Raw genomic sequence first — 26497 nt, forward strand, 5'->3', positions numbered from 1 at the left:
ATAATCTAAGTGAGAGATGACGGTGGCCAGGACCACAGTGGGAGCAGCAGGAATGGCGAGATGGAGCACACTCCAGACACATTCTGAAGGCAGAGTCTGTAAGACCTATTGATGGGATGGGTGTGGGTTGTAAGAACACTATGGTCTTTGGGGCATGAGGAAAAACAGGGTCACCATTTACTGAGTTGTTACTGATGAAAGTCAAACTGAAAGTCGCTTAGTCGTGTCTGACTCTTTGTGACCCCATGGAATTCTCCAGGCCAGAATACTGGAGTGTGTAGCCTTTCCCTTCTCCAGGTGATTTTCCCAACCCAGGGATAGAACCCAGGTCTCCCACACTGAAGGTGGATTCTTTACCAACTACGCTATCAGGGAAGCTCTGCTACTGATGACTGATGCCTATTTTTTCATTAATCCAACAGGGGGACCCCATTCACAGTGTGAATCACAACATGCAAAGCTTGTGACCATGAGGACAAGAAATAGACTGTCTCCATCATAACCCTCCCTGACAGCCACAAAGACACACAGACACACACAGGCTCCCTGCTCACTCAAACCTTAACAGTTCAGTTCAGTCGCTCAGTCGTGTCCAACTCTCTGCGACCCCATGAATTGCAGCACGCCAGGCCTCTCTGTCCATCACCAACTCCCGGAGTCTACCCAAACCCATGTCCATCAAGTCAGTGATGCCATCCAACCATCTCATCCTCTGTCGTCCCCTTCTCCTCCCGCCCCCAATCCTACCCAGCATTAGGGTCTTTTCCAATGAGTCAACTCTTCGCATGAGGTGGCCAAAGTATTGGAGTTTCAGCTTCAACATCAGACCTTCCAATGAACACCCAGGATTGATCTCTTTTAGGATGGATTGATTGGATCTCCTTGCAGTCCAACGGACTCTCAAGAGTCTTCTCCAACACCACAGTTCAAAAGCATCAATTCTTCGGCACTCAGCTTTCTTCACCGTCCAACTCTCACATCCATACATGACCACTGGAAAAACCATAGCCTTGACTAGACGGACTTTTGTTGGCAAAGTAATGTCTCTGCTTTTAAATATGCTATCTAGGTTGGCCATAACCTTCCTTCCAAGGAGTAAGCGTCTTTTAATTTCATGGCTGCAATCACCATCAGCAGTGATTTTGGAGCCCCAAAAAATAAAGTCTGACACTGTTTCCACTGTTTCCCCATCTATTTCCCATGAAGTGATGGGACCAGATGCCATGATCTTAGTTTTCTGAACATTGAGCTTTAAGCCAACTTTTTCACTCTCCTCTTTCACCTTCATCAAGAGGCTCTTTAGTTCTTCTTCACTCTCTGCCATAAGGGTGGTGTCATCCGCATATCTGAGGTTATTGATATTTCTCCCGGCAAACAAGGGAGGATCAAATGAAAAGCAGCAATTGCTCTGTCATGAAAATTCATTATTTCATCTTATTTCTTCATCAAGCTCAGAAGTTAATACCATCTCTCCCTCCTGGCTTTCACACCATTTTAAGATAGGCTCCAGCTGTACATACACACACATTGTTTTCTGGGCCTCCATTTCACTGTTGACAGTCCTTTGCAAACTGTTATTAGTTTTTAACCCTTTAATTTTATTAACGTATTTTTCTGGCTTCGTTCCCCAAATAGCATCACATTATAGCAAAGGAATCTCAACCATGCTCTAGAAAAGGCTCTTAAGTTCCCTCGTTTAGCACAGTTAGAGCATAAGAAACAGGCTCTCTTCAACTCTGGTGGTGGGACTTGGAGTGTGTTGTTGACTTTGCAAATTATTAATGGACAAGTCCCAGATGGGAGGAACATTTTAAAGGACTTGAGGCAAAATCCAAGTCAGGCTAATTTCCCAGCCACGATTTTCTGATCAGGTTAAAGGGAAAATCCTGACTTGATCATATATTACAATTCTTCCCACTGACAGGAAAGTGTTCTTATTCATGTTATTTTCCTCTAAGTTAAATTTAACCAATTTTCACCGAACAGCAGACATACAAACTAGAGGCAAACTAAGAAATGAAGAAACTGGTTTGATACCATCTACCAGAAACATACCAAGGGCCCTTCAGCGATGGTGGAGACTTAACAGTAGAAACACAATGAAGCAGACTGTTGAAACAGTTGATAAGCCCCCTGGCAGAGGAGGGCTGGATTCCAGAGTCAAACAATGGAAGCCCACACCTTCCTTCACAGCTTGTCTTCCATTTGGAATTGCCCCTCCTCTCATGGCCCGTCAATATCCTGCCCATCCTTCCAGGCTCAGCCAAACACACGCTCCCATGAAACCATCCTGGAGTCCTTCTCTTCCTGCTGGGTTCCTAAGGCTTTGCTTACATTTCTTCTGAAGGACTTGTCTTATTCTGCTCAATAATTTGTATGCGTGCACATAGCTTCCCTCAGCTCCTTATGGGTAAGATCTGTGCACCAAGCACTGTGCTGCACCCTGATACTGATTATCTCTAATCTTCGCAACAAGCTGCGCAGTAAGTACTGACCCCATTTCCCAGATGAGAAACTGAGACTAAGTGACATCACATCACTGGTCTGAGGATCAATTCAGTTGCTCAGTCATGTCCGACTCTTTGCAACCCCATGAACTGCAGCACGCCAGGCCTCCCTGTCCATCACCAACTCCCAGAGTCTACTAAAACTCATGTCCATTGAGTCGGTGATGCCATCCAACCATCTCATCCTCTGTCATCCCCTTTTCCTCCTATCTTCAACCTTTCCCAGCATCAGGGTCTTTTCCAATGAATCAGGTCTTCTCATCAGGTGGCCAAAGTATTGGAGTTTCAGCTTCAGCATCAGTCCTTCCAATGAATATTCAAGGATGATTTCCTTTAGGATGGACTGGTTGGATCTCCTTGCTGTCCAAGGGACTCTCAAGAGTCTTCTCCAACACCACAGTTCAAAAGCATCCATTCTTCAGTGCTCAGCTTTCTTTATAGTCCAACTCTCACACCCATACATGACCACTGTAAAAACCATAGCTTTGACTAGATGGACCTTTGTTGGCAAAGTAATGTCTCTGCTTTTTAATATGGTGTCTAGGTTGGTCACAACTTTCCTTCCAAGGAGCAAGTGTCTTTTAATTTCATGGTTGCAGTCACCATCTACAGTGATTTTGGAGCCCCTAAAAATAAAGTCTGTCACTGTTTTCATTGTTTCCTCACCTATTTGCCATGAAGTGATGGGACCAGATGCCATGATCTTAGTTTTCTGAATGTCAAGTTTTAAGCCAACTTCTTCACTCTCCTCTTTCATTTTCATCAAGAGGCTCTTTAGTTCTTCTTTGCTTTCTGCCATAAGGGTGGCATCATCTGCATATCTGAGGTTATTGATATTTCTCACAGTAATCTTGATTCCAGCTTGTGCTTCTTCCAGCCCAGCGTTTCTCATGATGTACTCTGCATATAAGTTAAGTAAGCAGGGTGACAATATACAGCCTTGACATACTCCTTTCCTGATTTGGAACCAGTCTGTTGTTCCATGTCCAGTTCTAACTGTTGCTTCCTGTCCTGCATACACATTTCTCAAGAGGCAGGTCAGGTGGTCTGGTATTCCCATCTCTTTCAGAATTTTCCACAGTTTATTGTGGTCCACACAGTCAAAGGCTTTGGCATAGTCAATAAAGCAGAAATAGATGTTTTTCTGGAACTCTCTTGCTTTTTTGATGATCCAGCAGATGTTGGCAATTTGATCTCTGGTTCCTCGGCCTTTTCTATATCTAGCTTAAACACCTGGAAGTTCACGGTTCATGTACTGTTGAAGCATGGCTTGGAGAATTTTGAGCATTACTTTAATAGTATGTGAGATGAGTGCAATTGTGCAGTAGTTTGAGCATTCTGTGGCATTGCCTTTCTTTGGGATTGGAATAAAAACTGACCTTTTCCAGTCCTGTGGCCACTGCTGAGTTTTCCAAATTTTCTGGCATATTGAGTGCAGCACTTTCACAGCATCGTCTTTTAGGATTTGAAATAGCTCAACTGGAATTTCATCACCTCCACTAGCTTTGTTTGTAGTGATGCTTCCTAAGGCCCACTTGACTTTACATTCCAGGATGTCTGGCTCTAGGTGAGTGATCACACCATCATGATTATCTGGGTCATGAAGATCTTTTTTGTACAGTTCTTCTGTGTATTCTTACCACCTCTTCTTAGTATCTTCTGCTTCTGTTAGGTCCATACCATTTCTGTCCTTTATTGTACCCATCTTTGCATGAAGTATTCCTTTGGTATCTCCAATTTTCCTGAAGAGATCTCTAGACCTTCCCATTCTATTGTTTTCCTCTATTTCTTTGCATTGATCACTGAGGAAGGCTTTCTTATCTCTCCTTGCTATTATTTGGAACTCTGCATTCAAGTGAGTATATCTTTTCTTTTCAGCTGTTAAACTGAAGAGCTAGAATCTGACCCAACTCATTTCAGTTCAGAGACTTCTGCTCCTTCACATCATACTGCCTCTAGTTTCCATGCTTCTCCATGGTGCTGTGCTGCCTCTCAATTAAGGAAGTTTAGAAGTAAGAACGTTTTAAAAAGCGAGCAATGGGTGAAGGTGGAAGGTGTGATGTAAAAAGAGACGCTAGCCAGGGTGTGCCTCTTTCTTCACCAGAAAAGCAAGGTCATGAAAGAAACAGGCACACCCTGGCCAGGTCTCTGGAATCTGACCTGGGTGTCAGGAGCTGGACGTGATTAAGGTAAAGAGGAAATGCCTGAAATCTGTTTACTCCACACCCCACCTTCCATGGAATCTAAGGTCATGCAGAAATAGATCTGAACTTGAGCTGCAAATGCAGAAATGAGCTGTTTGATCCCTCAAGTCTCAATTTCTCCTACTATAAAATGAAGATAGGAACATGAGGGACACTCATAAAGAATTAATAAATTGTATTCCTGTTTATGTGTGTGCATGCACACGTGCGAGACAGATACAAAAATGATTTGCACGTGGACTCTGAAAAAATAGGAGCTGTTGTTACACTGTTTCACATTTGCTTCCCCTCTTTTCTTACACAATCTATGCACCATTTAATTAAAATCTAGCTCATTCCTCCTAACCTCACATAATTTCTGCAAAAGCACAATCTCCCATTAACAAGAGCCCAGGAGAAAGAAATAGCAGCCATTAAATGAATAATTCTGTTCTGTCCACATTATCATAAAACGCTGCTTACCTGATACAATCTATGATGTTCAAGCCATTATTCAAGCAGAATTACTATTTCCTCACAAAAAGCGTTTGGAGCCTTTAACACCACACCTTTGAAAATCTGTCCCAGCCTTTCCTCACAGTATAAAAGAATAGTCAGTGGTCCAGACTGCTCTGAAGAGACCAGGGGGAGCCCTTTAAAACTGTTTTTCACTGATGTTTATAACTCAAGAGAATAACATACTATTTATCAGTATTTACATTTTTCTTTCTTTCTGCTTAATTATATTCTCCTATCAGGTAAGTTCAGTTTTCCTCATTCATTTACTAATTTCATCTAAATTCTAATATACAGTTAAACATTTCACTTTGCCATTTTCTGTGAAAATCGATGCCCTTTCTGAAAACCATCTCTTCCCCGACAAAATGATGCAGTATTAAGAAGAAACTTAAGTATTCTATTTTCATTAAATAATAAATTAAAAATCAAAAATGAAATAAAGAGGGAAACCTACAGACTGAAAGGGATCAAGGAGGCAACAACTAAGCGCAATGGACAGACCTTATGTGGAATCTGATTCCAACAACGGTGAATGAGATTTTTCAGTGAGATGACTAACATGTAAACTCAGAGTAGAAGGTTGATGACATTCAGGAATTTGGGTTATTTTTCAGGTGAAATAATGTGGTGATTTTTTTCCAAAGAAAAAAGATTTTTTCTCTCAGAGGAAACTAATGAAATGTTGACAGATGAAATAATATGATGTCTAGGATCTGCTCCAGAATAATCTAGGTTGGGGGTGGGGCAGGCAGAGGGCAAGGGTAGAGATGAGGCAAGACCTGCCACCAGTTGATCCTGGCTGAAGCTGGGGGTGGTACATGAGGGTTCATTACATTGTGCTTGCTATTTTAGAAATTTCTATAATTGTTAAAAGTGAATGAAACTTCACAGAATGAACTAATCCCCTCAAGAAAAAAAAAATAGGCATTCTCTGAGTGTTATCACATCAAGATTAAAACAGCAATGTATATGCCTGCATATTTACCCAGAAGACCAGCTTCACATAATCAGCAACAATCAAAGATTTTTCAAATTAAAAAATAAATAAATAAAAACCCTCAACGAATCTTGTAGGTTAAACCAATACTATCATTATTTAAAATTCAAGTATATCCAACTTAGGAGTCATTACTCACCTCTTCCAAAGCACAAGCCTTTATTACTTTTTCATATTGTTCTTCTTCATATTTCTTTCCAAATAAAATGTTACTCCTCACAGTTCCTGGAAACATCCAGGGCTGCTGAGAAACATACACGATCCTCCCATGCACGCTGACCTTCCCCTGGCTCGGGGGCAGCTCCCCCAGCAGAGCACGTAACAGTGACGACTGAAACAGATGGCAACACACGCATGAACAGACAGAACTCAGGACGGAACACGCCCCGCAGCACAGCCGACCCCAGCCTGGTGCTTGATACACGATAGTATGCTTGTGTTTAGAACAGGATAAAGTATAATTCTGGCAGTTGCAACCAAAAAGTTGAAAGTAACACTATTGGTCAATGTAAACCCACAGTTGACAAGAAATACTAATAAAATGCTATAACAAGCTACTGTGCTCAAGAATTTCCCCCAAATGAAGCGCTATACTCAACAAAGACTAAATAAGAATGTTTAACATTCTTAACTAGCAGAGCAGCCCAGCAGGATGTGTATTTCTTGCATCTGATGTTTATGCAGCTGTTCCTACATCTGGGTATCCTTCACTTGACAAATACTTGCTCTTAAAAAGCTACATGTGAAAACTATATCCAAAGATGATTATTAAAAGAACTCTGAAGTGAGTTGTGTCCGAAGAGCAAAAGTCCATCACAGAAGAAATCATCAACCTCTCATGTACACACTGCACGTTTAGATTTCTGTATTTTGTTGTACAGAACACAAGAGACTCAGTGCATGTACACGTCCTTCAAATCTTGTACACCACACAGATGTTGTGTCTGTGTCCCCACATCACAGTGCTAGCGTACTGGGCTAAAATAATCTGCCTGCATATCTGTCTCACCCCAGAACCTGGTTGTCTCTGGACGGCAGAGGTGTCAGGGTCTTGCTCACATCTGTTTCTTTAGCTCCAGCACAAGGCTGCACATTTACTACATGTGCACTGACAGGATCAAGTCAAGTCATGTGAGAAAATGCTCAAAGTTTCCTGGAGGAGCCTTCACAACCTCCAGACTTCCTGGAGGGACCACCGTCACAAAAAGAAGTCCCCACTGTCTCATTCTGTCCTGAATAGATGTCACATAAATAATGTCCTTCACTGAGATGTCCAAACTCCCGACAAGCAGTTCCCAACTGTGCAACATGAAACACCAAGAAGGAAAACACAGTGTGCATTTATCTAGATTTATGTGGCCATGAAACCTTCTTTCCAAACGAATGTCCCATGGCACACACCTAGAGGAAAGCGATACTAGATTTGCCCAGTTCAAACTGTGTTATACACAGCTTTAGGCTCAACTCTTAAGAATTTTTTTTAAATATTTATTTATTTATTTTTGGCTGTGTTGGGTCATAGTTGCAATACTTAAGATCTTTCATTGCAGCACACAGGCTTAGTTGCCCCGAGGCACGTGGGATCTTAGTTCCCTGACCAGGGATCCAACCCATGTCCCCTGCATTGGAAGGCAAATTCTTAACCACTGGACCACAAGAGAAGTCCCTCAACTCTGAGAATTTAACAGGGGCTGTGGCGTTGCAGCAAGCTGACCAAGGTATCATGGCTTACCTTTCCTGCTCCCACAGGTCCAACCACAGCTAACAGTTCACCAGGTCTGACAGTAAACGAAAGGTCTTGTAGGGTTGGGGTTTCTGATTCCTGCACATTTATAAAGTTTATAAAGATCTGCCCATTTCAATAAAGTAACACACATTACTTCAGAGAGGGGAGAAAATAACAAAATCATTGATATGCTAAACATAGCCCACATTTTCCTCCTTCCCATTTTAAGATAATATGTTCTACGGGACTTTTCATCCAATCTTTTCTCTTCTGGGATCTGAAACAACTTCAGTCACCTTTAGGAAGGCTCCTTCTTTTACCAGATATCCATATGGACACAGTACTAGATAGCCAAACAGAATTTAAGTAGATGAAATGACAAGTTGAAATTTGAAATGCAAATCTTATGAGGTATACTAACTTATTAAAATAATATACTTATTAGAATACTCAATATAGGAAGTTTTTAATCATTTATGTTTTCACTATGACCCTTGGTTTTAACTATTTCATTAATCTCCATGATGTGGCAGCTTAAGTACATGATGGGCCTGGCCCTCTACTAATAAATTGATACCTCCACTATCTCTCCATTTCCATTTGATAAAGAATGAATCTCAGTAATGCTAAGGAAGCAGGAGATCACTTTGTATGATGAAGTCTTTCTTGGCAAATTAACTCTTATAAATACCCGTCAAAGCTCTAACTTCACAAGAGCTCTAATTTAACACCAACAATGACAACAAAAAAACAGGGAATTAAGAAATTAATTATGACTTTGTGGCTCAGAGAGATAAGACCTCAATTTTAATATGTGTTACATGCATTACCTGTCCTGGCTAAACAGGGGCCATAAAGTACTTCTGCTGTAAGAAAGCAAAAAACATGGAGGTACATGCAACAGCACACAATCCAATGTGAGGAAGAAGTCATGCCAATTACAGGTCATATTCCTGAGAGACTTAAGGGTGTGTGTACGTCTTTACATGTTCTTAGTGTTAAGAAAATTGTCAGTGACTGATAATTTTTGTTTTTAAAGAGAGGTTACAGTTGATCAGTAAAATGCCCAAAAAACTAAAAGTACAAAGTCTGGATAAACTATTGGGATAATCTTCAAAATGAAAAAATTTCTCTGGGAAGAACTGAATTATAAAACATTAACTTTTTTATTTTTTCTTTTTCTTTTCATTTTTTTTTAGAAATTTTTTGCCACGGGTGTACGTGTGTGCCCCATCCTGAACCCCGCTCCAACCTCTCTCCCCATCCCATCCCTCTGGGTTGTCCCAGTACACCTGCTTTGAATGCCTTGTTTCATGCATCAAACCTCAACTGGTCATCTATTTCACATATGGTAATATATATGTTTCAATGCTATTCTCTCAAATCATCCCACCCTCACCTTCTCCCACAGAGTCCAAAAGTCTGTTCTTTATATCTGTGTCTCTTTTGCTGTCTTGAACATAGGGTCGTCATTACCATCTTTCTAAATTCCATGTATACGCGTTAATATACTGTATTGGTGGTTTTCTGACTTACTTCACTCTGTATAATAGGCTCCAGTTTCATCTGCCTCATTAGAACTGATTCAAATGTGTTCTTTTTAATAGCTGAGTAATATTCCATTGTGTATATGTACCACAACTTCTTTATCCCTTCATCTGTCGATGGACATCTAGGTTGCTTCCATGTCCTACCTATTATAAACAGTGCTGCAATGAACAATGGGATACATGTGTCTTTTTCAATTTTGGTTTCCTCAGGGTATATGCCTCAGAGTGGGATTGCTGGGTCATATGGCAGTTTTATTCCTAGCTTTTTAAGGAATCTCCATACCATCTTCCATAGTGGCTGTATCAATTTACATTCCCACCAACCATGCAAGAGTGTTCCCTTTTCTACACATCCTCTCCAGCATTTATTGTTTGTAGACTTTTTGATGATGGCCATTCTGAGGTGTGAGGTGATATTTCATGGTAGTTTTGATTTGCATTTCTCTAATAATGAGTGATGTTGAGCATCTTTTCATGTGTTTGTGAGCCATCTGTATGTCTTCTTTGGAGAAATGTCTGTTTAGGTCTTTTTCCCACTCTTTGGGTTGTTTTTCTGGCATTGAGTTGTATGAGCTGTTCATATATTTTTGAAAGTAATCCTTTGTCAGTTGTTTCATTTGCTATTATTTTCTCCCATTCTGAAGATTGTCTTTAAATCTTGCTTATAGTTTCCTTTGAAGTACAAAAGCTTTTAAGTTTCATCAGGTCCCACTTGTTTACTTTTGTTTTTATTTCTGTTACTCTAGGAGGTGGTCATAGAGGATCTTGCTTTGATTTATCTCATTGAGTGTTCTGCCTATGTTTTCCTCTAAGAGTTTTATAGTTTCTGGTCTTACATTTAGGTCTTTAATCCATTTTGAGTTTATCTTTGTGTATGGTGTTAAGAAGTGTTCTAATTTCATTCTTTTACATGTAGCTGTCAAGTTTTCCCAGCACCACTTATTGAAGAGGCTGTCTTTGCCCCATTATATATTCTTGCCTCCTTTGTCAAAAATAAGGTACCCATAGGTGCATGGGTTTATTTCTGGGCTTTCCATCTTGTTCCATTGGTCTATATTTCTGTTTTTGTTCCAGTACCATACTGTCTTGATGACTGTAGCTTTGTAGTATAATCTGAAATCAGGAAGGTTGATTCCTTCAGCTCCATTCTTCTTTCTCAGGACTGCTTTGGCTATTCGAGGTCTTTTGTGTTTCCATAAGAATTGTGAAATTTTTGTTCTAGCTCCATGAAAAATGCCATTAGTAACTTGATAGGGATTGCATTGAATCTTTGGTAGTAGAGTCATTTTCACAATATGGATTCTTCCTACCCAGGAACATGGAATATCTCTTCATCTGTTTATGTTGTCTTGAACATAAACATACTAAAAAACATTCTAAAATATGTCTAAAATATTAACATACTAAAAAAAAAAAAATGACAATTATTTTTCATCACTAAAAAGCAGACTTGGATTTTACAGGAATACAAATCTATTAATAAGAAGCTAGATTTTTAAACATGAGAAATATTTTTTAAGCTTCTCCACTCCTTTCTTGTCTGATACTGAGAGTTCTATTTTACTACTTTCACTCAGTTATGACAACAAAATAATGAGCCACACACATTCAGCTTCCTGTCCACACCTCACAGTTTCCCAGGGCCAGACACTGAGCTCTCTCCCTGTTCAGGCTTCAGAATCTGGCATTTCTCTGCCATTTTGTCTCTCCAGTCCTGTAAATTCTAACATTACAAACGTATGTATTTTAAGTTCAAGATGTGCTAATATGTTGAAAGCTCTCTTGAAAATGAAATAGAGAACACATCAAATGTCTTAGGCTGATTTTACATGTAATCTCTGTTAGTTGCAAATTTTACCCCTGATTTTGAGAATTTTTATAACATACTTTCAGTAAATGTGCAAGTCACATTTTACACCATGGATAAAATCTCAAAATTCTCCAATAAATCTATGTCACATTTACCTATTAGCAATCATAATCTAGGAATGGAGGACTTATTACCTTATCCCAAAAAGCAGTAAAATCTTTCATGTGCACAATTGTTTTATCATCTGATGGCAGTTGAGTGTTGAGCTGTGATATCTCATCAAGTAACAAAAAGTTCTACAGAAAAAGGAAAAACATAGACAGTTTAGTCTGTGGGATGAAACACAAAAATAATTGCTTCCCTGGAATTTGCAGTAAAAATCTATACAACCTACAAATTGTTTTGCCATTTGTACTTGAAGTGTTAGTTCACATCAGAACAAACTAATATATAGAATAATATACACTATTATTACAGCATATAGTACATACATTTGTAATATAGTACATATAGTATACATAGAGTTCTTTATATAAGGGTGTGTGTGTGTGTGTGTATGCATGTGTATATATGACATAAATAGAAAGAGTGCCTGGCCATGAGTCTATCTGCAACTTTCTCAACACTTCTCAGTGTACAAGTTTTTCCCTAAGGAGAAAATATAGCTCCAAAATCCAACACTTTTAGAACCTGGACATTTGTATTGCTTTAGTCTTGTGTTACCAGCAATAAACATGGGAGCTGATAGGAAATTATTCCATACATATTTACTGAATCCCACTATGCACCAAGCACCATGTGACACTGCTAGGAACACAGAGAAGAAGGCCATTCCCAGGCCTTCTTCAATCAGGTGGCACAAGACAGACTGGGAACACAAGACCTACAGCAGAGATGCCAAATGAAAACTCTGGCTCTGCCTGTTGTGGGTTGTGACCCTCACGTGAGCACTTAAGACCACTCTGCTTTTCTCATGTGTGTTAAATCAATATCATTGCTTTTCATTAACTATCACTTGTTATCATTCTAAAAAGAAAATGTTCTTATTAAGTTTCTACCTCTTAAAAATACTTCACAAGCATCTTTTCACTGTCACTTATCTCTTCTCTTTAGTCAGTGCCTTCTCTCCGGCTCGACAGGAATGGCTGCATCTTTGACTTCTTGCTGTTTTCACAGCACTTAGCAGCCATTCAATGCGATTTAGTTGAATAAAACCAAGTCCTGTGAACCACTACAAAGCTAACATAAACATACATCAGAAAACTCTCTCTCGCCCTGCAAAAGTCAGATGTATTAATAACTCAATGAGAGAAACTACAGTGGTAGAGAAAGTGAGTAAACAACTGAAACCGCCTCCACTGCCCACACCCCTAAGAACTATGAACGTGTGGCAGAGACTGCTGAATGTCCTCAAAATCTGCTTTCATTCTTGTGTGGTAAGAAACCCTGGATTTTAGCTGCATGTGGCAGTCTGGAAGGAAGGCCTCTCTCGCCAGCCTCGCAAGCAGATAGGCACAGCCATGTAACTAAATCGAGGTCAGTAGAGAGTGACAGCAACCAGGACCTTCCTCCACCCCATGGCCTGGACCTTGGGGGATGCCAGCGGGGTCAAGGTCACATGCAGTGGAGTAACATAATAAGAGAGAAAGAGTCTGAGTCCCAACACCACGGAGGTTCACACTAGCCATGGGACTTATTATGGGAAGAGTTGTATCACCACAGAAAAGATATGTCCTAACCCCAGTTAGCTCAAAATGTGACTTTATTTGGAAATAGGGTTGATATAGGTGTAATCCGTTAAGGTGAGATCACAGTGGAGTAGGGTGGGCCTTGAATCCAACATGATTAGTGCCCTTATAAGAAAAGAGATGCAGAGACAGACACACTGGCAGAAAACAGGCAGATGATGATGGAGACAGAGGCTGGAGTGATGGCAATTACAAGCCTAGGAAAACCAAGGTTTGTCTGAAACCATTTAAGTTAACAGAGTTCATTTCATATATGATAATATACAGGTTTCAATGCCATTCTCCCAAATCATCCCATCCTCGCCCTCTCCCACAGAGTTGAAAAGACTGTTCTATACATCTGTGTCTCTTTTGCTGTCTCGCACATAGGGTCATTGTTACTATCTTTCTAAATTCCATATATATGCATTCGTATACTGTATTGATGTTTTTCTTTCTGGCTTACTTCACTCTGTATAATAGGCTCCAGTTTCATCCACCTCATTAGAACTGATTCAGATGTGTTCTTTTTAATAGCTGAGTAATATTCCATTGTGTATACGTACCACAGCTTCCTTATCCATTCGTCTGATGATGGACATCTAGGCTGCTTCCATGTCCTGGCTATTATAAACAGTGCTGCGATGAACATTGGGGTACACGTGTCTCTTTCAATTCTGGTTTCCTCAGTGTGTATGCCCAGAAGTGGGATTGCTGGGTCATATGGCAGTTCTATTCCCAGTTTTTTAAGCAATCTCCACACTGTTCTCCATAGTGGCTGTACTAGTTTGCATTTCCACCAACAGTGTAAGAGGGTTCCCTTTTCTCCACATCAAGAGGGTGTGATGGTTAATTTTATTAACCAGACACTTGGGAGACCAGCCCCCAGACACTTGCTCAAACACATATTACAGTGAAAGCATTTTTAAATGAGATCGACATTTAAATCAGTAGAGTGAGTAAGTCAGATTATCCTCCATAACGTGGGTGTGCCTCATCTAATTAGTCAAAGGTCTTAAGAGAAACTAGACTGACCAACTCCAAAGAGGAGGGAATTCTGTCTCAAGAGCACCTTCAGACTAGAGATGAATTTTAGCATAAAGCCTCATGGTATAAATCTTCTTTTATGATGTCCATCAAGACAGACTAATTTTGTTAAACAAGTAAGAGTGTTTCTAGTTTACTACAAGGCCCAGGAGCCAGACCAGCAGGAGCTACATGAACACCTGGCTGTGCAGGGCACAGCTAGCTCCTCTCTTTAGAGAGTAGGTCCACCAAGTGCAGTCGGGCTGGGTTCAGATACACAGATGGATGCACAGAACAAGCAGAAGATTCAGACCTATCCCCACTCTGGATAAGATTCAGCTCCCCTGATTTGACACTCCTATCAAGACCCAATGTTCCAGGAATGCCTAACTCCAATCTGCTCCCTCCTCTGCATTTCTCCAGCTTCTAGTGCAGACTGACCCACCCTGGGCCTTTGTAGGGACTCAGTCATTTCCTGTAACTGTTGTCTCAGTCAATCCAGCATTTATTTGATACCCATGATGTGTCCAGCATGGATCAGGCACTACGCTAAAGAACCACTACAGACAGTCTGCTGTCAAGGGCTCAGAACACTCCCAGGGAGTCAGCATCACCCCACCTGACACAAGGCTGGCTGTGCACATAGATTAAAACCCCAGATAAATGTCAACAAAAGTGCTGGGAGAGGGTCATAGGGCTGCTGGAGGCTCAGCAGCATTTACTTAAATCAAGGACAGAAGAGAAAGCAATCCAGGAGGCTAAACAGAGTGAGCCAAGACCTCAAAGTGGGGATGAGTGTGGCAGGTCACAGAGACAAGGCCCTTTCCTCCTCCCCACCCCAATCCCGTGCCAGAGAGGAGGGTCATGTGCTGAGAAACAGAGAGGCCAATGGAGCCCAGAGTTTAAAACTTGATTCTTCAAGAAACAGAGACTTCAAAGGTCTTCAAAGTAAGAAGAGATGATAAAAACCATACTTAATGAGATAGTCCACATGACAAAAGGTATATACAAAGCAATGTAACAGTGGTTAAGAAATCAGGCTTTGGTCAGAATCCTACTTCTGTCATTTGCAAGCTGTGTGAGGATGGGTGAGTTATTTCAACTGCTACATGAACCTGTTTCCTTATCCGTAAAGCAGCGACACTAATGTTTACCCACTCAATTGTTTTTCAGATTAAATGAGATGGCATGATGCATAAAGGGTTCAAGAGGGCCCAGATCACAAGATCACTGGTAGCCACGATCAAAGACAGCAGCTGTGGCAGCAGTAATAACAAAACCACAATAGCACAACACACATATGAAGCTTCCATCTGGACAGGTTAACGTGTCACTAAGAATGTCACTACAGTCCAAGAATATTCCTAAATGTCTTATTTCAAGATGTGAAAGACATGAAAAAGGAATTTTTTTAACAAGTAGGATGGGCCAAGCCTTATAAGTGTTGCTAGAAGCCCCCATCAGAAAGAATGACAAACTCAGGGGACCAGAAATCAGAAAGAATGACAAACTCAGGGGACAAGAAATCAGAAAGAATGACAAACTCAGGGAACCATAACTGACCCCATATGACTGATGTGTTTTATGGGAAATGGCTTTTTATAACATAGAAACTTCATCACACACAAAAAAATTGGCTTTTATGACAAAACCCAAAAATAAAATCTAATCACATGGAGAACTACCTAACTTCACTAGAGATCTATTATTAGCAGCCCATCACTGTGGAGAGATAGAAACGAATCCGATTTTTCATAAAGCCTAGACACTCAAGCTCATGCCCAGGCTGACTCACAGAACCAGTTTATTTTAATTTTAGATTTATTCATAAACACATGAATAACTGAGTACCTACTGTGTGCCAGGCCCTTGTCTTGGTGATGTAAATTATTTGCCCATGGCAATTTAGGGACAGTCAGGAAAAAACCATAGTGGATATGGTGGGAATCACAAATTTGAAGGGAAGAGTCCAGCTAGAGACAGGATTAAGCAGTAAGTGGAAAGAGGCAGAGAGGAAAAGGCAGAGCCAAAAGGCAAGCTCAGAAATTAACAAGCAAACCACCTATGGAGGAAAGAACCCTTTTCCAACAGAAAACTAAGTGAATCTTCCTGCCCAAGGAGCAAGGAGCTCTCAGCAAGTTTTTTCCCTCCCAGCCCAAAGGGGAATTCTGTTCACTCCAGGACTGTGCACACTCACTATCTAGTCATTTGAGTTAGCACAGGAGAGGCAACCTGTTTGCTTCTCTTGTCTTTAGACATATTAATCACTCTGAAGTCATCACTTGTATGGAGACAGTCCTGTACTGCTGCTACTGTTGCCAATAAATGAGCAGGTAACTTATGATATTTATGATATACTCTATCAAAGAAGAGAGGGTAGTACATAAGAGAGTTTGGAATGACTACCAGCTTTGGCACAGAGCTAAACCTCACCTAACTGGCACGCAGTCACACCAAAAAAAGAAGGCATTTTATGTAAAATACACCTACAACTTAAAAAAGTTATTTGTCCCCAAACCTTGATTCTTTGGATGCTGACGATGGCCTCTGATACCTTCTCGACGGCCATGGGGAAGTAGAGGGTGCTCGAGAACCGCAGAGCCTCATACAGGGTCACCACCACAAACACTTGGCTGGCTGTGATCACCTTGTTGAGAGCCACATTGGTGATGAAGGTGACAAAAATCATGATTTTGGTTACAGCAAAAAATGATGCCAAATTCATTCCTCTAAGGTAGGAACTTTTCAGAATCTTGGAAATTTCCTTCCTGGAAAAGAGAGTAGAAAATAGATTTTAAAACAATCATCTACATCCAAGGCATGAATTCAAGTGCCCTGGGTGAGTGGCCCCTTTCGAGGGAGTGGACACAGATTAAGATAAACCACCCCTCACATCATGGAGACACTATACAGTGCACACCCGGGGGTCTGCCCCCAAACCAAGACCACACACTGCATCTCCACTTCACTCTTCCAACTAGAAGAAGACTTAGTGTCACACTTTTTTAAACATTTTGGATCAATGAGACTGGGTTTGAACATTCATTCAACAAGCATTCATAACCATAAGTCCTGGCCAGGGCTCCTCACTGATGAGAGAAAGACACAGCCCATTCCCTCCAGGAGCTCATGAACTTGTGGGGGAAGAGACTAAGACACCCCAGAACTTTGACACACAAGACATTAGAAAGAGGCAGCCACACAGCCCCCAGAGGAGCTCAGAGCAGAGTTGTGTAACACGGAGCAGTGGAGTGAGAGCAAGTTGCATGCATGTGGATCTTGAGAAGATAAGCTGGAGTCAGGGTTGGCAGAGGCCAGAGAATAAGGAAGATGAGAGTGTATTCCCAGCAGAGGGAGGGCCCCCACAAAGGTGCAAAGTAAGAAGTGACAGGGAGCTGCCAGAGAATTCTAAGTACCCTGTGCTGGAGTAAAACACTCATCAGATATTTAAATGAAAGATGTAGAAAAGTATTGTACAAAGAAAAAGCAAAGAAAACAACGTAGTGTTTTCATGGCTCTGTTTGGAATGAATAATAATGATTCATCAAGTTTTGCCTGATACAGTTACATCCAATCTCTAAAATCTCACCATTTGTGCTACATCAAACTATAATTTGAATGTCATCATCTCAAATACTAGTATCTTCTGTGGAGAAGGAAATGGCAACGCACTCCAGTGTTCTTGCCTGGAAAATCCCATGGACAGAGGAGCCTGGGCTATACTACACGGGGTCATAAAGAGAGGGACACAATTTAGAGACTAAATAATGATAACAAGTCCATCCTGTACCCTGCATTGACAAAAAGCCACCTGCTTCAAGAGAAGAGACAGAAAACCAGCTTCTGCCCAGGATCCTGAAATTGTAAAGAGCAGAGGACATCAGCTGGGGCAGAGAGAGGAAACTTCCTCACACACAAACTCCACCAATACAGGACAGAGGTCATGGAGGGACAGAAAACCCACGTGCTATCATCAGAAGAAGAAAAGGCTTTGGACTTTTCAGCTAAAGACTGATTTCCAGCAATTACATACTCTGCTATCTGAAACATTTAACCATCATGTCTCTGTTTATGTTTCTATATTGGGTAAGAAAACAAAACTTACCTTGTGGAGTTCTTTTGTAATTGATTTCCATATGTGACAAAACTTTATAGACAGTGAAAAAGCTAAGGAGTATTGTTAGGTAAAAATAAATATAAAAGACAGGAAAAAAATACTAACATCTTGAAATTACTGTTTTGGGGGGTATTACTAAGAAATACTTGGAAATTCATTTCTATATAAGTAAGAAGCACATATAAATTTTTCCTTTAAGAAAACAGTAAGTAGAAGAGCAGGTTAAAATGATGTCTCCCCTATTCTACTTAAACTTTCTGCCACATGTTGGGGGTGGAGTGCATAGTATTTAAGTTCACCATAATGTGAAAAACTTGGTAAGACTTCAAAATTCATTCAGAAAAGTCAACTGTAGTAATGTAGGTGAACCTAGAACCTGTTATACAGAGTGAGGTAAGTCAGAAAGAGAAAAGCAAATATTAACGCATATATATTGAATCTAGAAAAATAGAACTAATGAACCTATTCACAGAGAATAAATGGAGACACAGATGCAAAGAACAATCTCAGAGACACAAAGTGGGAGGGAGAAGGTAGGACAAATTGAGAAAGTAGCATTGACATGTATATGCTGTCATGTGTAAAATAGATAACTAGCAGGAAGCTGCTATATAACACAGGGAGTCTAGCCTGGTGTTTCGTGACAACCTAGAGAGGTGGAATAGGGGTGGAAGGCAGAGGTTCAAGAAGGTGGGGGTATATATTTATATAATTATGACTGATTCACCTTGATGTATAGCAGAGACAACCACAACATTGTAAAGTAATTATCCTCCAAAAATAATAAGTAAATTCAGTAAAAAATGTGCAGGGGAGTACAAAAATATGGTGTGATATATACAAAAACTTACCTTCTCAATCTGGTAATATGGTCTATAAGTGACTTTTCCCAAGCATACATTTTTACTGTTCTGATGCCACTTATAAATTCATTCATGGTCCTGATCCTGTCGTCTGTGAGAGCTGCAGTCTTACTCCTAAGGGGACAGACGTGAGAAATAAGCCTTAGTGATCACAGCCTAACTTTCTGTAGCAGCAGCAGCAGGGGGCACAGGGAGGGACCAGAGATCAAATGATTCTCTATAGCTCTTCTGTGCTGACATCACAGGCAGGTCCTACTCAAAGTACAAATGGAGAAAAAGACTTCTAAGAAGTCAACAACTCAGCCTAATTCAAAGACTAACTCAGAGAACTTGCAGTATCAGCTAAGGAAGACCTGAAGTGAGTCAGATACAAACCATCTGCCCAAGAAGATGGTGGTTGAACAGGAAAAGCAAAAAGGAATCTAACAGGAAGACAGTGTCTGTGCTGTAATAAAATAGGAGTAAAATTCTGGGGAACAGAAAAGATGAGGCTGTTAATAACATCAGGAAAGGAGAAGAAGAAAAACTTCAGAGACCTTGAAGCACTGGAACATGGCCTCGAAGGATAAGGAACATCTCTCCACAGCAAAGAGAGGATAAGAAATTTCAAGTAAAGAAAAATACCACACGTAATGGTACACACAGACACAAAAGAACTCAGCTAGCTTCAAACAACACACCTTCACCACCTGACAATCTGAACAATGATCTACTTCCAACCCTCTGGAACCTGTCTCAGCTCTAACTCATCACCATTAGGCCCTTCATCACCAGTTACTTTTCTATCACATATGCTGCTGAGACTGTGGGACTTTATGAAAGTGAAAGTGAAGTCGCTCAGTCGTGTCCAATTCTTTGCAACCCCGTGGACTGTAGCCTACCACACTCCTCCGTCCATGGGATTTTCCAGGCAAGAGTACTGGAGTGGGTTGCCATTTCCTTCTCCAGAGGATCGAACCTGGGTCTCTCGCATTGTAGGCAGACACTTTAGACATCTGAGCCACCAGGGAAGTCCTAATAAAGAGATAATTAACTAAGACTGGGGGTGGTCCCAAGATGGCAGAGGAATAGGATGGGGAGACCACTTTTGCCCCACAAATTCATCAAAAGATCATTTTCATGCTGAGCAACTTCCACAAAACAACTTCTAAATGCTGGTGGAGGACACTAGGCACCCAGAAAGGCAGCCTATTCTCTTCAAAAAGAGGTAGGACAAAATATAAAAGACAAAAAGAGAGACAAAGAGTTAGGGGCAGAGACCTGTCCTGGGGAGGGAGTTGTGAAGGAGCAGAAGTTTCCACACAGTAGGAAACCCTCTCATAGGCAGGTCTGTGGGGAGTTTTAGAATCTCAGAGGGCAACATAACCAAGGGGAAAAAAAAAAAAACACAGAATATGCACCTAACTGCAACTGCGAGCGGAGAAGCAGCCCAGACACTCTCGTCTACTGCCAACAAGTGGGGACTGGACAGGGAGGCAAGGGCTGCATAATTGGTGCTTAGGGTAAGGACTGGGCCTGAATGCCCTGAAGACAATCTGAGGGAGCTAACATGAGATAGCAACCCAAACTGTGGGATTGCCAGAGAGAAAAAAAAAGAGAGAGAGAGAATTTGCCCATGAAAGGCTCTAACGCACAGCCTGGCCCACTCACAGAACAAAGGATTGAGCTAATACCAAAGAAGAGCTAGCCAGCTGCATACAGGCCCCTCCCCCACAGCTCCCCAGAGGCAGACAGGCAGGCGTGTGACACCCAGAGCCACAAGGCAAGGGGCTGCTGCAATCTTGGCCCCAAGGACCGGCATCCTCCACCAAACTGTGAGCAGGCTCCCAGTTGCTAACCACATCTTCCTGGGATCCTGGACGGTTGACATCTTCCAGGAGTGTCATAGCCTGAGATCAGCTCCCCAGAGGAGACACACCTCTCACACAGCACACCTGAGACCGTGCTCTCACAGTGCACACGGAATACCAAGCGGCTGGGACCAGGGAGGTGATAGTGTGCTCACCAAATACCTGGTCGCCTGAGCTGCTTGGACCTGGGAAAGGCACAAAACGCATGCCCAAATGAGTCTGTGCCCTTGTGAAGTACCCAAGAACCTGAGCAGCTTAGACCTGGGAAGTGCATGAAAAGGAAGGCCCGCTTTGGACAGTACCCCTGCAGAGCACCCTGGAGCCTGAGCAGTGTAGACCCAGGAAACATATGCCACCTTGAGCTTTGGCAAACCCAGTGTGGTCCTTACACTACGAACACTCCCCACACATGCCAGCAATGTTTGTTTGCTGTGTCTCCCCCTCCCCACAACAGAACTGAACAAGTGAGCCTAAATAAGCGACCACCTTCGCCCCCTTGTGTCAGGGTGGAAATTAGACTCTGAAGAGACTTGCAAACAAAGGAAGCCAAAATAAACAAAGAAGAGGGAACTGCTCTGGAAGTGACAGGTGCAACAGATTAAAACCCTGTAGTTAACATTGACTAAGCATTGGAGGGGGCCTATAGGCCTTGAGAAGAAGTACAAGCTGGAACAAAGAACTATCTGAAACTGAACTGACCCCACACTGCCCACAATAGCTCCAGAGAAATTCCTAGATATATTTTTACTATTATCAATTTTTAATTGTTTAATTTAAGTTCCTTATTACTCCTTTAATTTTCATTTTTATAACCCACTATTATCTTGCAAAAAAGACTCCATTTTTAAAGCAAATTCATATATACATTTTTTATAATTTTTGTGATTTTGTTTTGTAGTTTTAATATTGTATTTCTGAGAGTCTAACCTCTACTCTAGATTTTTAATCTTTGCTTTTTGGTATTTGTTTTCAATTTTTTACCTTTAGGAATATAATCTTCAGTACCCATTTTCACTTAGGGGTGTGAAATTGCTGGGTGGCTTTATTGCTGTCTCCCTTTTTGACTCCCTTTTCTACCCCAGGTCACCTATATCTCCTCCCTCCCCTTTCTCTTCTCTACTTAACTCTGTGAATGTCTCTGGGTGTTCTGGGCTGTGGAGAACACTTAGGGAACTGATTACAGGCTAGATTGGTCTCTCCCCTTTTGACTTCCCCTCTTTTCCACCTGATCACCTCTCTATCTCCCTCCTCACTCTTCTCTGTGTAATTCTGTGAATCTCTCTGGGTGTTCCAAACTGTGGAGAACACTTAGGGAATTAATGACTGGCTAGATTCCTCTCTCACCTTTTGATTCCCCCTGTTTTCCTCCTGGTCACCTCTATCTCCCTTTTCCCCTCTTCTCTTCTCCATGTAACTCTGTGAACCTCTCTGGGTGTCCATCGCTTTGGAGAAATGTTTCACCATTAATCTAGATGTTTTGTCATCTCTGTTATATGGATGGAGAAGTATTGAGGCTACTGTAAGAATAAGACTGAAAGCCAGAGGGAGAAGGTTTAACTCCAAAACTTGAGAACATCAGAGAACTCCTGATTCCAGGGACTATTAATAGACAAGAGGTCACCCAAAAGGCTGCCTTCCTACACTGAAACCAGCTCCACCCAAGAGTTAACAAGTTCCAGAGCAAGATATGCCATACTAATTCTCCAGTAAAGCAGGAACACAGCCCTGAGCATTAAAAGACAGGCTGCCCAAAGCCATGCCAAACACATAGACACCCCAAAACTCACTACCAGACACTTCATGGCACTTCAGAGAGAAGAGATCCATTTCCACCCACTAGAACGCAGACACAAGCTCCCCTAACCAGGAAACCTTGACAAACCACTAGTCCAACCCCACCAACAGGAAGAAGGCTCCACAATACAGAGGAACCATGAACTGCCAGCATACAGAAAGGGCACTGCAAACAGAGCAATCTAAACAAAATGAAAAGGCAGAGAAATATTCAGCAGGCAAAGGAACATGATAAATGCCCACCAAATCAAACAAAAGAGGAGGAGATAGGGAATCTACCTGAAATAGAATTCAGAATAATGATGGTAAAGATGATCAAAAATCTTGAAAACAAAATAGAGTTACAGATAAATAGACTAGAGACAAGGATTGAGAAGATGCAAGAAATGTTTAACAAGGACCTAGAAGAGATAAAGAAGAGTCAGTCAATAATGAATAATACAATAACTGAGATCAAAAGTCTTCTGGAGGGAACCAACAGTAGAATAATTGAGGAAGAAGATAGGATAAGTGAGATGGAAGATAGAATGGTGGAAATAAATGAAGCAGAGAGGAAAAAAGAAAAAAGAATTAAAAGAACTGAGGACAAGCTCAGAGACCTCTGGGACAATGTAAAATGCCCCAACATTCAAATCATAGGAATCCCAGAAGAAGAAGATAAAAAGAAGGGGCAGAGAAAATTTGAGGAGATAATAGTTGAAAACTTCCCTAAAATGGGGAAGGAAATAGCCACCATAGTCCTAGAAACCGAGAGAGTCCCAAACAGAATAAACCCAAGGTGAAACACCCCAAGACACATATTAATCAAACTAACAAGGTTCAAACACAAAGAGAAAATATTAAAAGCAGCAAGGGAAAAGCAACAAATAACCCACAAGGGGATCCCCATAAGGATAACAGTTGATCTTTCAATAGAAACTCTCCAGAAAGGAATGGTAGGACATACTTAAAGTGATGAAAGAGAAAAACCTACAACCCAGATTACTATGCCCAGCAAGCATCTTATTCAAATATGAAGGAGAAATCAAAAGCTTTACAGACAAGCAAAAGCTGAGAGAATTCAGCAGCACCAAACCAGATCTTCAACAAATGCTAAAGGATCTTCTCTAGACAGGAAACACAGAAAGGTTTATAAACCCAAACCCAAAACAACAAAATAAATGGCAACAGGATCATAATTACCTTAAATGTAAATGGGTTGAATGCCCCAACCAAAAGACAAAGACTGGCTGAAAGGATATAAAAACAAACCCCTATATATGCTGTCTACAAGATACCCACATCAAACCAAGGGACACATACAGACTGAAAGTGAAGGGCTGGAAAAGATATTTCATGCAAAGGGAGACCAAAAGAAAGCAGGAGTAGCAATACTCATATCAGATAAAATAGACTTTGAAAGAAAGGCCATGAAAAGAGACACATGGTCAAAGGAAAAATCCAAGAAGAAGACATAACAATTATAAATATATATGCACCCAGCAAGGGCTTCCCTCATAGCCCAGTTGGTAAAGAATCTGCCTGCAATGCAGGAGACCCCATTCTATTCCTAGGTCACGAAGATCCACTAGAGAAGTGATAGGCTACCCACTCCAGTATTCTTGGGCTTCCCTTGTGGCTCAGCTAGTAAAGAATCCGACTGCAATGTGGGAGACCTGAGTTCAATTACTGGGATGGGAAGATCCCCTGGAGAAGGGAAAGGTTACCCACTCCAGTATTCTGGCCTGGAGAATTCCATGGACCGTAAAGTCTATGGGGTCGCAAAGAGTCAGACACATCTGAGCAACTTTCAATTTCACTTTCATACACCCAACATTGGAGCACTTCAATACATAAGACAAATGCTAACAAGTTTGAAAGGGGAAACTAACAGTAACACAATAATAGTGGGAAAATTTAGTACCCCACTCACACCTATGGATAGATCAACCAAACAGAAAATTAGCAAGGAAACACAAACTTTAAATAATACAATGGGTCAGTTAGACCTAACTGATATCTATAGGACATTTCACCCAAAACAATGAATTTCACCTTTTTCTCAAGTGCACATGGAACATTCACCAGGATAGACCACATTCTGGGCCATAAATCTAGCCTTAATAAATTCAAAATAATTGAAATAATTTCAAGCATCTTTTTGGATCACAACTTTGTAAGATTAGATGTCAACTACAGGAAGGAAAAAAAAACTATTAAAAATACAAACATATGGAGGCTAAACAACATGCTTCTGAATAACCAGCAAATCAAAGAAGAAATCAAAAAGGAAATCAAAATATGCATAGTAACAAGTGAAAATGAAAACCCAACAACCCAAAACCTACGGGATTCAATAAAAGCAGTGCTAAGACAAAGCTTCATAGCAATACAAGCTTACCTCAAGAAAAAAGAGAAAAATCAAATAAATAACCTATCTTTACACTGAAACCAGCTAGAAAAAAAAATGAAGAACCCCAGGATTAGTAGAAGGAAAGAAATCATAAAAATTAGAGCAGAAAGTAATGAAAAAGAAACAAAGGAGACGATAGCAAAAATCAACAGAACTAAAAGTTGGTTCCTTGAGAAGGTAAATAAAATAGGCAAATCATTAGCCAGACTCATCAAGGGAAAAAATGGAGAAGAATCAAATCAACAAAATTAGAAATGAAAATGGAGAAATCACAACAGACGACACAGAAACACAACGTATCATAAGAGACTACTATCAGCAACTATATGCGAATAAAATGGAAAACTTGGAAGAAATGGATGAATTCTTAGGAGAGTATAACTTTCCACAACTGAACCAGGAAGAAATAGAAAATCTTAACAGATCAGTCACAAACATGGAAATCATAACTGTAATCAAAAATCTTCCAACAAAGAAATGCCCAGGACCTGATGGCTTCACAGCTGAAATCTACCAAAAATTTAGAGAAGAGCTAACACCTATTTTACTCAAACTCTTCCAGAAAATTGCAGAGGAAGGTAAACTCCAAAACTCATTCTATGAGGCCACCATCACCCTATTATCAAAACCAGACAAAGATGCCACAAAAAAAGAAAACTACAAGCCAATATCACTGATGAACATAGATGTAAAAATTCTCAACAAAATTCTAGCAAAGAGAATCCAACAATTTATTAAAAAGATGATACATCATGACCAAGTGGGCTTTATCCCAGGGATGCAAGGATTTGTTGATATTCACAGATCAATCAATGTAATACACCACATTAACAAGTTGAAAGATAAAAACCATATGATTATCTCAATAGATGCAGAGAAAGCCTTTGACAAAATTCAACATCCATTTATGACAAAAACCCTCCAGAAAGCACACATAGAAGGAACATATTTCTATGTAATAAAAGCTACATATGATAAACCCACTGCAAACATTATCCTCAATGGTGAAAAATCGAAAGCATTTCCCCTAAAGTAGGAACAAGAAAAAGGTGCCCATTCTCACCACTACTATTCAACATAGTTTTGGAAGTTTTACCCACAGCAATCAGAGCAGAAAAAGAAATAAAAGGAATCCAGTTTGGAAAAGAAGTAAAACTCTTACTGTTTACAGATGACATGATCCTTTACATAGAAAATCCTAAAGACACCACCAGAAAATTACAAGAGCTAATCAATGAGTATAGTAAAGTTGCAGGATATAAAATTAATACACAGAACTCCCTTGCATTCCTATACACTAACAATGAGAAAACAGAGAAGTTAAGGAAGCAATTCCTTTTACAACTGCGATGAAAAGAATAAAATACTTAGGAATAAATCTACATAAAGAAACAAGATCTATATATAGAAAACTATAAAACACTGATGAAAGAAAT

General features: G+C 40.6%; 1 protein-coding gene across 1 annotated transcript in view; it reads right to left on the reverse strand.

Annotated features, from left to right (window-relative positions):
- Nucleotides 1-26497, reverse strand: part of LOC145530192 (ATP-binding cassette sub-family C member 4-like) — a 165098-nt gene that overhangs the window by 112046 nt on the left and 26555 nt on the right. The window contains exons 7-11 of the mRNA XM_081551115.1: nucleotides 19014-19139; nucleotides 16564-16813; nucleotides 11487-11588; nucleotides 7939-8028; nucleotides 6346-6537 (exon numbers count right to left, since the gene is read on the reverse strand). Of these exons, the coding sequence (XP_081407241.1) occupies nucleotides 6346-6537; nucleotides 7939-8028; nucleotides 11487-11588; nucleotides 16564-16813; nucleotides 19014-19139 (760 nt within the window). The remainder of the gene's footprint in view (nucleotides 1-6345; nucleotides 6538-7938; nucleotides 8029-11486; nucleotides 11589-16563; nucleotides 16814-19013; nucleotides 19140-26497) is intronic.

Source organism: Giraffa tippelskirchi, chromosome 12, assembly GCF_054371585.1.
Source record: "Giraffa tippelskirchi isolate mGirTip1 chromosome 12, T2T-mGirTip1v1.2.pri, whole genome shotgun sequence".
Classification (NCBI taxonomy): Eukaryota; Metazoa; Chordata; class Mammalia; order Artiodactyla; family Giraffidae; genus Giraffa; species Giraffa tippelskirchi.